Here is a 12,883-nt window from a genome sequence, read left to right on the forward strand (position 1 = left end):
GGCGCGAATTCCGCGCCTGCGCTGAGGGTTCTATTGAGCGGGGCGGGCCATGACGGAACCGCTCCGTCATGAGCACAGCTCAACCGACGCTGGTGACGGAGCAGTTCCGTCACCAGCATGCGGCCGCCCCGCCCCCTTAGCACTGCGGCGGAATAGCCGCCGCAGTGAAGGGGTTAATAAATAATAAAAACAAAGGCTTTGATTCATATTACCTCTGTTTTGCCAAAAATGAGTTGGATCAATCTGAATCTTTATTGTGGAAAATGCACATTAAAAAGAACCCCCTGGGCCCCCACTCTGCCTATTCCTTACATGTAAACAGTTTTATCATACAGCAGCTGTGAATAAAACTCCAGGAAGTTAAAAATGTCACAGGTCAATAACAAATGAAATTAATCAAGAACAGAAAGACATTCATACATCTCAAAAGGTTTTTTTCTGTACACCAATGGGTGGATTTACAAGCCCCTTGCTCCACTTTTGCGTCACTTTTCCCATGTTAAAAGTGGCGCAAGGGGCTTGGTAATCTGCCCCAAAATGTTTTTCACTTTTGCCAATTTCTATTATAAGAATAATTTATCTTATAAAAACATTATATACAAGTCCCATTGCATCTCGGCACTCGTGAGAATTTGGTCCTGTGGATGTGCTGGAGTTGTAAATTTTTTAAATCACTTTAAGGCAGATTTACAACAAGTAACACAGCATGGTGCAGCAAGTCATTTTGCTGCGCCGTGCTCTGTTAGTTTGGAAAGCACAGAGATGCAACAAATTTTCAAGAATATGTCGCATCTCTGTCCTTCCCCTGCGCTAGCGCACAAGCTACCATGGTGCAAGGATGCCTGCGTCGTGGGGAGATTGTTTTCCTCTTTCAATGCGTGCTGTAGAATGCAGCACGCATTGAAAGAGGAAAAAATTATGAGAAATGAAATCATTTCTCCTCGTTGCGCCTCGCTACGCCACCTCTAGGGTGGCGTAGCATTCACACGCATCTCCAGATTTATGATTTCTCGTAAATCTGGAGATGTGTCTAGTACAATGGGTGTTGCGTGGGAACACCCACAGCAACACCCATAGAACTCCCCTTCTACGCACAGTGCTGCATGTGAAGGGGCCATATTGACGAGGAGAGGAAAACTCATGCAGTGTGGCTTTTCCTGTCCTTGTAAATATGGAGGGGTCCCCTGCGCCACCAATACGTCACAAAAAGTAACGTAGTGGTGGCGCAGGGGGCTTGTAAATCTGCCCCTGAGTATGTAGGCTTAGGAAACCGTTTGTTAACCTGCAGCACTGGCAGAGCCATGTATCCAGGCGTTTTGCCCACTGCTGCTCTGGGACCAGAGCTGGAGTTTGATGCATGTGCAGATTCTGCCTATAGGTTTGGACATTTTTGTCATGAGGGGGTCCTCACACCTGAAAATGTCGACAGGGGGTCTCTGCATCCAAAAGTTTGAAGACCTCTGCTCAAGATTGATTCAGTTTCTATATACAGCGCTTAGTGTCTGCCTAGTTCAGTTGGCAATATAAAAATACCAATACAAACATACAATTGCTAAGAAACCAATTTAACAGTCATTTGTTTTAAAATTGCACAAAAATGTTCTTTGCTCAAGTTCATATTGTGGAGTGGCTGTATGTGCAGATCAATATTAAAAACTAATTCTTTTGGTAGAACGTCCATAGGGGTCTTTTATGTATCAAATGGTGAGGGTTCCCATTATGAGAATGTCCGGCCACAATAGTTTCTATACATAAAACATTAGCCATTACAACAACCAGGTACCTCCCACTAAGGACTTGTCCAGCTCAGCGTACCAATTAATTATCACTATGGTTTGCTTTGCGTATCATAGCAAGTAATGACTATAGCAGGCCTTCCTATTGTTCATTGCCAATTAATGCCCAGTACTGCTTGCCAAATGATTCATATCAATGTATGACTACTTCCAATATACTAAATGTTGCAATGGGTCGGAGGCGCTGGCCAAGCACTTACCCACCTGGGATTCGCAAATAATGGATCAATAAACTTTCCAACAAACTTTTCATTTCCAAAGCATTGTCAGCTTGGACAATGGACCAAACCACGTGATCCAGGGGAAAGGGACTAGAGGGCTGAGAAGAGGTGTATCCCCTTCCAGGACTGTCTTGTATCCAATATTGCAAGAGAAGCTTGAAAAAATCCAAAGAATGGATGCAGCATGGCTTAAGGGGGTAAACTGAAACAGAAATGCTATCAAGCTCCAAGGTGCTTTTGAGTGGTTTTAGAGGCCTGTGCAAATCTGTCCCATAATATGACAGACTTCAACCATTGGTTCATCACAGGATCATCAGGGCAACCAGAAGCTTTCTTTGAGTGATATCCTTCTTGAGGCGGGCTCTGAAATATCAGGTGTCTCATCGTCTATCTTTGAAGATGAAGGCACTCAATCTCTCTGCCTGACTGTTTTCCGTTGCTTGAAGTGTATAGTTGTCAACAATGCGCGTGCACTTAACTGTTTTTTTTGCTCGGACATTTGCGTCTGGCCTTGAAGTCTTGCCATATTTGTAGAAGCTCTTCTGGGCCGTAGTGGTGAACAGTGATAAGAGCGTGGAACCGGCAGTGATTGTAATTTATTTTGAACATATGAAAAAACCCTGGGGGCGACCTAGTTATTTTTATCTGTAGCTTTTCGAGGCAGATGCCGACAAAAGCATCCTCCATGTGGATCAATGGCACAATCTGTGCAACATCGTAAATCTTCTTCGCCATGTCTCCAGAAAACACATAGGCTTGCCCTGCTACGTAAGGTGGGTACATTTTTCCAGTGAAGATCTCTTTGGGGACATAATATTTATGACCCCTCAGCCGTTGTACCCTAAACCTTGGGATATAATATCCTGAGATGTAATTTTTTCTGGTTGGAAGATCAGGCTTCAGGAGGGTGTAAATCAAATAATTGACATTTAGGAACATGTCGCTGTCTATTTTTAAAACATAGTTAGCATTTGGGCAGTATTTGGCCACCCACTCCATCCCCATAAGAGTTTTCAGGGTCAGGTTGTTATACGTGTCTAAGAAGTCTTGTTGAATAATGTCTTGGTACCTACTGCTCTCTTCTTGGAATGCAAGTGCGACACTGCTGTTAAATCGAGGAGATATCGCTGTTACAAATAGTCTTACAATCGACACACCTGAGACATTGCTTATGTTGCCCCACGTCCTCCGGATCGCGTCTCTTGTTACATAGTCGTCTCTCTGAACAATGACCAACATCACCAAGAATGGTGCTCCACCCTTGCACTTGTCTGGCTGATTGACGGTGAATTTGTAGTCATAAGGATATGGCGGTACAAGCGGGTGCCTCGCGGTGCTCTGTGGTGGAAAGTCTCCGATTGGCTTCTGCCCGCTGCTGTTAGGTAGGGGTGTGAGGTGGTTCACATTATCATATACCTTTTGATGAACAAGCACTGAGAACATAAATATGCATAAAAAGCAAAAAAGGATCAATTTTGGGCCGCACTGTAGCTGTCTTTGTACTGTGTCCTTCATTATGGAAGATCTAGCAGATGCCACATAACGACGAAATCCTTATCCTGAAAGAAGGGGAAACATGTTAAACACACAGAATACAAGTAGATAACTTAACAAAAAAAGATAATTTGCCATTGAACCAAAGGCTACCACTCCATCATAAAACGTATTAATTTACTTTACGTTGAGGTAATGGACATACAAATACGATTCAGCATGGAAATCAGTGTGGATTTTACTATTAACATTTCTATAATATTAATATGTGAGTCAGTAACACAAACTTATACTGGAGTTAAGATCATGCACATTAACTGCTGCTCATTATTTTTAAACAGGATATAATCCCCCACCCTCTTTGGCTATTCAGAAAAACTCCCAATGAAGTCTGTACAATGATACTATGAAGTGAACCATAACTGGTAAGGGTCAGGCCGAGGGATTCAGGGTGGTTCCACCTATTTCTTAGTGAGATGTATAGAACAGCATTGCAATCAAAGAGAACTCTTCTGGTCCTATGGAGGGGGAGGAGGAAGGCGATGTGTATGCGCTACACTGAAGTGTACACTCACAGAGGTTAGTCAAGGGGTGTCTTGGTGCACATGATTTTTGTTTGGCTAGAGCACGGTCTACCCCTGCAGCTCTGCTAGGGAGGCAGGAGGCAACTTATGCAAGAAAACTTAGACTCACGTTGGGTTGAGTCTGAAAAGTATTTATTGTAACATTTAACAGTCTGTGAATCACAGAGCATATCAACCAGGGATCTCACTACACCAGCAATGGAGACAAGCCCCCAGAGGCAAGTCAAGGTTCAAATTCATCTTCAACTACAGATGCTTTCTAGTACATGACGACATTCACACAAACCATACAAGCAGGTGCATGGCAGTGCTCATGAAAGACAGCTTCCGTAGCCTTCTTAAGTAAAAGCAATGTAAACAATTTTGGCTGAGCAAGTTGGTTTACAAAATGTGTTTCTCTGGTGCCTAGGCGCATCTTGCCTTGCTTCAAAGATGCCCACCTCATTTCAGAAGCATTAGCATTACACCCCAGAAAATGGCAGTTACAGGTTGCTACAGCCGGGTATCATTATTTGCAACAATTTGATATTTTCAGTGATTGAAACCATCTTTACACTGCACTACAAAAAAATGGATCTAACTGACAACACCTGCTTACCTCGGCCTTATAACATCTACTCCCGTAATGCCCTCTGAAAGAGGTAAAGAAGCGTGGGACTTCTTCACAAACAGATGAGTAACTTTACAATCAAAAGGCATATGCCTATCACATTCATGAGGTTGTCTGATGGTGTCTAATTCTCAGTCGACTTGAGCCCTTATCATGGTCCTCTGATAGATCACATTGCGTAGCATGCCATACACTTAATTGTATACTCCTGAGCTGACACATAAATCTAAATACCGTTTATGCCTGTTATGTATTATTCTCAAGGGTGTATAGAGGGATTTAACAATGTGTGTTAGAGTTGTTGAAATACGGAACCGTTACATGGGGATGCAATACTGTATATAGAATTATAGCAGGCCATAAGAACTGTTGTAGGCCCTCTTCCCAAGCTATATTCCTGAGCCGCAGGCCAGGGCTGCTAACAAGGTGGAAGGCCACAACCATTATAGCCCTCAGAATAAGGGCTACAAAGCTATTAGAACACTCCACCCAGTGAGGATGGAATGTTGTGAAGTAAACAAGGAGCAACAGAAAGACAAACATTGCAGCTTTCAACATTCCAAAGTTCTAATGTAGCCTTAGAGCCCGCTGTAGCGGGCTCTACTGCCCATTGAAGGAGCGCTGCAACATCGGCAAGGGCCTTTAACAAGGGAACAGGTTGTTAAGTTAATGGCTGGTATAGCTTGCTAGGGAGGGCTTTAAGGCTACTAGAACATTTCGCCCCTAGAGGGCAGAATGTTCTAAATTGCAAAACAAAGGCCTCACACAGCCCAAGGTTATCGAAATTCCCTCAGGCAGGCCTTTGCTCACAGGAACAACTTTGAACAAACATTGGAGTTTTGTAGCACCAGGCTTCTACCTTCCATTAGAAGCCTGGAGCACTCCATTGTTTTCAATGGAGCTCCCAATGTTCCAATATTCTAATAGTGTTTGTTGTATGAAGCAACACCCCACAATCATTGCTTATGTTACCCTATGTCCTCCGGATCACATCTCTTGTTATATAGGCTTCTCCCTGAACAATGACCAACTTTACCAAGAATGGTGCTCTAGCTTGGTGCTAGTGAGGTTGTTATTCAGAGTTGCATGTTACATCTAAAAAGTAAATTGAGCTTGAAAGATCTGTGTTTAGGAAAGTAACTCTGTCATCATTCTACAATGAAAGTCTATAAACAAAGGACTTTAAAATGGCAGCCATTTTGTTAAGAAGGGTGGGCATTTCATAACTTAGGACACAATGTAGTGCTTGACACCCTAGATATCAATATTGCTACTACGTAGAGTCACCTGCATATCATGAAGTTTCGGCTTTACTCTCTATTTTCATGCCCTGTACTGGATGTGTACTGTGGAGGGCTGCTGATACTTTGTTCTTTCTGAAATCATTCTGGAGGTGTTTTACATCTATCTATCTATCTATCTATCTATCTATCTATCTATCTATCTATCTATCTATCTATCTATCTATCTATCTATCTATCTATCTATCTATATATAAATAAAAATGTAAATGTTCGTTTGTTCAAAATCGCAACTCTCCGAAAGTTCTTCACCGATTGCTTTGAAATTTAGACACAACGTTGGATTTGAATAGCGGCATGTTTTTATATACACAACGTTGGATTCCAATACGTGTGTGTCGAATACGTGTGTGTTTTTAATCGGAAACCCGAACAGACACATAAAAATGTCAATGTTCGTTTGTTCCAAATCTTAAATCTCTGAAAGTTCTTCACCGATTGATTTGAAATTTTGACACAGCGTTGGATTTGATAAAGCGTGTGTTTATATATACACAACGTGGGATTAGGATACGCGCGTGTCCAAGACGCGCGTTTTTTTTATCGAAAGGCCGAACAGACCCTATCAATTTGGTTGCTGAGCAAAAACTACAAGGGACGCATGGAGACAATAGTCTACATATATTAGGATGGACAGTTGGTGTCAGGATGGCAGACCGGGAAGTGGGTGGAGTGAGGGGGGAGGAGTTGGTTCACTTTGCAACATTAGCGCGTGTTTATATATACACAACGTTGGATTCCAATACAGGCGTGTCCAATACGCGCGTGTTTTTAATCGAAAGGCCGAACAGACCCTATCAATTTCGTTGCTGCGCAACAACTACAAGGAGCGCATAGAGACAGTAGTCTACATATATTAGGACAGACAGTTGGTGTCATGATGGCAGACCGGGTAGTGGGTGGTGGGAGGGGGGAGGAGTTGGTTCACTATGTAACATTAAGAAAGGACGCATAGAGACAATAGTCTACATATATTAGGATGGACAGTTGGTGTCAGGATGGCAGACCGGGAAGTCGGTGGAGGGAGTGGGGAGAGTTGGTTCACTTTGCAACATTAGCGCATTTTTATATATACACAATGTGACAATAGTCACAAAAACATATTACAAACGTGCGCTTACTCTTTTCTTTCTCTTTCATTTAACCAGACTGAGCCACAGCAACGCGTGGAAGAGTACAGCTAGTAATCAACTAATATTCATTCTGTAGGCCATGTTTTACATAATCAAAATAAATATTACCAACCAAGAAGCAACGGCGGGTAACAGAAAATCGTACCTTCCACAACGTTCTATAAATTAAAGTCCGGTGCACTCATACCCCAGTCCCAGCCCTTTAGTAGTGCTGCTGCAAGGCAGAAACATGTACAGAAAACAATATGGGAAGGTGCACCCAATGATAAAGAGTCCAAAGTTTCCAATTTTAAGGAATCTTGTTTTCTTTTGCTTTTTTTGCTTCGTTTTCATCAAAACAGCCTCTAGCCAACGCGTTTCGTTCTTAGAATTAACTTCTTCAGGGCTTCCATAGGGTTTCATGTAGTTAGGCGATGAAATGATGAGATTTCTATGTTCCAGAATTATTATGATTCCATTTTCCATGTGCCATTATAAAACATGGCTATAACAGTCTCCATATAATCTGTTTTCATGAATATGGAGTAATGAAAGTAAAATAAAGAAGATTCTATAAAATTGGAAACTTTGGACTCTATAATTGGGTGCACCTTCCCATATTATAATCACAATAAATGGTGATTTTAGAGCAATGATGGAATTACATCACTTACCATTAGATGTGGGTAGTCTGTCATGTTTATGTGTTTAAACATGAATTCTATTACTACTTTCAAGCGTGTGACTGGTGGTGTGAGTGAAGAGCCAAGAGACATAGGTTACCGTATGGAGAATATGACGGAAGAACTAGCTGCCGATCCCATCTGCTACTTGTATAACAGCTATTTCTTTGTATCCTGAGGACATTGTTGGTGATAAGGTCAAGAACTTGAAAAATTGTATCCTGTCTGCCAATTCTACAAGTTGTTAGAAAAACCCTGGCACAGGATGGGGGTTGGAGTTATGTGTACTAGATAATGTTCAGGCACAATAAGCATTCAGGATACAAGGAACCAAATAGTGAGACCTTATTCCCGTTGAAAACATCAAGGAGAAATCTTTCTTAAAGTACCTTACAGTGAAGACATCAAAGGACCTGCATTGACATTCACAATGCCCTGGAGCTTTCAGGGTGCCGACTCGCCGATGAGCAAGATTCACACCAGTCAAAACATGGTGAGGCAGAGGACGCTGTTAAACTAAGAGCCTTGTCCACAACCCACCTAACAGCAGTCTTAAATGCCTGGAGATTGTGCATTTGCAGTAGGTATCACTGGTGGTAAATAAGAGGAGGCAGTGAGATAAGGCTGTCAACGCGTTTTCCATGCATCTGTTGAAAAAGGCACTCCCTAAAATAGCAAGTTAAGTCACAGAGTGGCTAAAAGTAGTTTGCCTGAACAATGTAATAAATGCCTAGTTGTTAACATGTTGCATAATTTTAGGGGGTGCTTATTAGCTTCATGCAAACCATTTCCCTTTTGGCAGGGAACCGTGGTTGGAAATAAAGTTCATGTGATTTTTCAAGTAAGGAAGTTGGGATTAGCGCGAGATTCAGTGTAACATAACATAACTGTAAGCACTAAACCTAATTGCCCCCATTTTATCGACCTGGGATGGACTATCAAAAACGTGTGACATGCACCATGAACTCAGAAATGTATAGCACTTGCATTGACCCAACACGATATCGTGCTGGCTTCCATGATGTGTCCGTGTTGTGGCTCCCCAAGACTAACGAAAAGCCGGTTTTGCCGCAGAGGAAAATAACAGGCAGTTTACTGCGGAGAGAAACGTGTATTCCAAGGAGTGGCTGCTGTGAATTACACTTTTTGTTTTTAAAAGCCAAAAAAAAAACAAACATGAAATCATATTCTCTCTCTCTCTCTCTCTCTCTCGGGCATATTTACAAGGCCTTTATCTCTGCTTTTTTGGCTTTTAAAGCCAAAAAAGCGGAGATAAAACTATCGCCCTACTAACAAGAGGGTGCTAACATGCATTAGCACCCTTTTACTCGACACCTCCCTTTGCATCTCTAATGAGATGCAAAGTGGGCGTCACTGGGCAGTATAACCTTGTAAATATCGCTGATGTGCACATCGCAATATTTACAAGGTTGCCAACCCATTCTAGCTGATGTTAGTTTTGGGCGGAAACCGCTGTTTTTGCCAAAAACTAACGTCTGCTAAAATGCAGACTAAGGCATACCTAATATGGGGGTGGATTGTGCTGATACGACCCTGTGGGTCGTACCAGCAAGGTTATCACCATTTTTCTGGGAACATCGCTGGAAAACCAGTGATGTTCCCTGCAAAACGGCGATTTCCCCACTATCACTGGTAATTATATTGCCATGGGAAAACGCGTTGTAAATAATGCGCTAACAGGGCGATATAATCCAGCGATAGACGGCGATAAATAGAAAAGCACTAAGGGCGCTTTGCGTTTATTTATCGGCGTCCTTGTAAATATGCCCCTCTATTTTTTAGGATCAATTTGCTTTTCAAGCATTGTTGTGTCAGTGTTTTCGATTGCCTTCCATCTAAAGTGTTTGACAACTATACTGCAGTGCTGCAGTACTAAGGTTGCAATGGGATGGGCCGGGGGAATCAAGGGGGCGATGCCACTATTTTTTTATTTAAAAGTTCATTTTTGGGTAATCCTTCCCTTTTCTCTTCCAATTGTGCCTTTTTATTATTTCTTCAAACAAAAAAATGCATTCTGCCAGAAGGAAACTTCGAAAAGATTCAAAAGTTAAAAAAAAACTTTTTTGCTGAACTTTCACAACTTTGCGGGTCTGACACGTCTTCTGCTACCTGGTATGGAGAGTGGTGAATAGTGTGGAAAATGCACCCCAAAACAGGACACGCGCAAACTGTGTGCTTGTGAAAATAAGATTTTTTTTTGTTTAATTATTTAAGCAAAATACTTAATTCAAGTTCATAGTCTCAAGTAAGTGAAGCCTTCCAAATGAAAGCGTAGGCTCTCAAAGACGTTCAACAACCACACACAGGTTTACCCTATTTTTTCAAATCTCATTTTTAGGTCGAGCTGATGTGGCATTCATGCGAAGCATGAATGCTGTCAGCTCGACAACTAATGCTATCCGTATTTGGGAGAGTGGACACCAAAGTGTCACGAGCTTTCCCAGTGTCGGATTTCACCGCGGGAGCGAGCGCGCTTGCGCAGACCGCAGGGCTTGCATGCAAACACGGCGCGCACACAGGCAGGCCCCATCCCCTGCACGCACAGGCACACGCGCGCGCGCACACACACACGCAGACAGGCACAACACACGCAGGCACATACAAGCGCGCGCACCCCCCCTCTCCCCTCTTACAAACCCGCACACACACACTCCCAACCCCGCTCACCGGGCACAAGCAGGGCTTCCATCACGGGGGGGGGGCGGGCATCGTCAATGTGCCCCGAGGCCCCCCTCACCGGCTCCTCTCGTCCTGTCCCTCCGTGTCACACCAGACTCCGCAGCCCGCTCCGTTGTTTCTCCGCCCCTTCAGTGCCTCTCCTTTCTCCCGGCCGGAAATCCCTTTTGCTTGTCAGGCCTCGTTTTCGAAACCGAACTGTCCCGCAACAGTGTATAAAATATCGGCAGTCGTTCTGCGCACTTGTTTTTAACGTGAATGAGTGATGTACTCCTCACGGCGCGTCTCCTCTTCTCAATCGGGGCTCCCTCAGGTCAGAGGAGCCCCGCAACAGGCGCCACACTCCTCCTTCTCCCCGGCCCCCTCCTGGGGACCCGGGCTACCCAGGACCGGCAGGGCGCTCCATGCGCCGGCAGGCCGCCTCACGGACATCAGGAGGCGGGACTTCCGGTCGGCCGCGAGCGGATTGGCCGGCCGGCCAAGAGCTTCCGGGTCGCCGCGGGCAGCGTGGCGGCACTCTCCCGATCACTACAACAACAGGAGATGTGCACGCGACTGGCCGCTGGCGTCTCGCGTCTCTTCCGCCTTGTTTTGTTTCACGCTGCACTCCACCATAATTATTTAAGTGCCTCTTCCATAATGCGCGGCGGCGTTCAACTGGACAGTGAGAATAGGTTGTTGAGTTATGGCAGAGGCAACTGAAGTTATGTGCAAGCCACCGTATGACCGCTCGCACCACCGCCGGCTTGCCTCGGCCTCTCTGAGCCTCACCCGGCCCAACCAGTGTTGGCGGCAGCTGACTCAGTTGTGAGACTGCTGCTGCCCGGTAGCAGAGATAGGTGCTGCTCGCCACTTTTGACCCGCTGCCTGCTCTGTGCAGTGTGTGGAGTGGTGCAATCATGATCCCATGGTGGACAAGGGATCAACCAACTCGGGCCCGACCGAAGCCGTGCTGCCTGCACTGCAGCTGTGAGAGCATGTACCAGCCCGGGGGAATGCGCCTGTTGCTGTCTTCGTTCATCGCCTGCCTCAAATCCAAGTAAGTGAATTTATTAACTGTGAACTCATAAAACTGTGCTCTTAAATAAAAGTGATGTCCCTTTGCTCATTTTATTGGCCAGATTTATAGCGGCCGAGCAGTCAAGAAAGCGATTAGGTAAACCTTGTTATTTTACGTTTGTCAGAGCAAAACGAGAAATTAAAGAACACCTTCTGAATATTTCGTTCGTGGAGACTGCACCATGGCTACAATCCGTTCCCCAGCGAGCGATGATATGTGCTTGCATGTGAGGAGACCAAATCTGGAAAACAGATCCGCCTCTTTCTCTTTTTATCCCCCACTATTGCAGTCATTATTTAATCTCTGTACTCGAGATGAGCAGGTGGCAAGCACAATGCGCCGGTTTTTTCAATAAATAATCTGGCCGTATTACAATGACTGACCGCTAAAATTCACAGAAACATTCTTTTGTTTGCAGTGGCATGGCGCGCACTGTTAATGAGTGGTGCAGATCTGAGTCCTCGTTTTGTTTAACAGTATGATCAGCTTAGAAGAGAACTAAGGTGCTTCAGTTTCTGGTGCTTTCCGGCACTTTAAACATCTTCTTAGAATGTCTTGATGCTCAAATGGGTGTAACAGCTGACATTTATATGTTTTCCTGGTTTTCATTGCTTGATTTTGGTTGCGAGAAAGTGTCACTCATAGTTGTTGAAATGTAACACACAATTATACTGAATTTATGAAAATGTCACACATGGAAATCGGAAACTTTGGCAGCTATGCGCTCTTCACTGGGGAAGGAAGGGTTAGGTCCTCGCGCACCTTTTGCCCTACTTTTGGAGTGCGATATGCCACAGCATCACTCAGCGCCACCACAGCATCAATCTGTGCAACCATTCAACAACAACTGATTCAAATATGTTCTCTCAATGTTTCAAGCTTTATTACAGACGTCACAAAAAGATGTTAATATTTCACTTAAGTTCTTGGATTTTGGTCACAATAAAATACAATGAACATAATCTTTACAACATTTTAAGCTATTGCCATTATAAATTACAATAATTTTTATTTAAGTATTCATTATTAAAAAAAAATAAAAGCCATTGTTATTTGTAATATCAATACATCTAAGTCACGTAAATACAAAACATGTTGCATTACAAATGGTATAGGTGTCACATTTGCAAAAGTTAAAAGCATTGGCATTGTAAATGACAAAGCTATTAATTTCGCTATTTTCAAAACCAACACATAAATAAAATATGAGTCATTTACAATACCAATAGCTCAAACTTTCCTAATGCGAGACCTATTGCATTGCAAATGCTTGTTATGAGTATGAGGACTGTTAAAAGTACTATGCAGTGAAGTAGATAATGTAT

At 43.5% G+C, this 12,883-nt stretch overlaps 1 protein-coding gene across 1 annotated transcript in view; it reads right to left on the bottom strand.

Annotated features, from left to right (window-relative positions):
- Window positions 1-229: 229 nt before the first annotated feature.
- LOC144761222 (beta-1,3-galactosyltransferase 2-like) overlaps window positions 230-12,883 on the bottom strand; it is a 35,991-nt gene continuing 23,337 nt past the window's right edge. The window contains exon 2 of the mRNA XM_078646701.1: window positions 230-3,576. Coding sequence (XP_078502827.1) covers window positions 2,492-3,532 — 1,041 coding nt within the window. The 5' untranslated portion in view covers window positions 3,533-3,576 and the 3' untranslated portion in view covers window positions 230-2,491. The remainder of the gene's footprint in view (window positions 3,577-12,883) is intronic.

Source organism: Lissotriton helveticus, chromosome 6, assembly GCF_964261635.1.
Source record: "Lissotriton helveticus chromosome 6, aLisHel1.1, whole genome shotgun sequence".
Taxonomy (NCBI): Eukaryota; Metazoa; Chordata; class Amphibia; order Caudata; family Salamandridae; genus Lissotriton; species Lissotriton helveticus.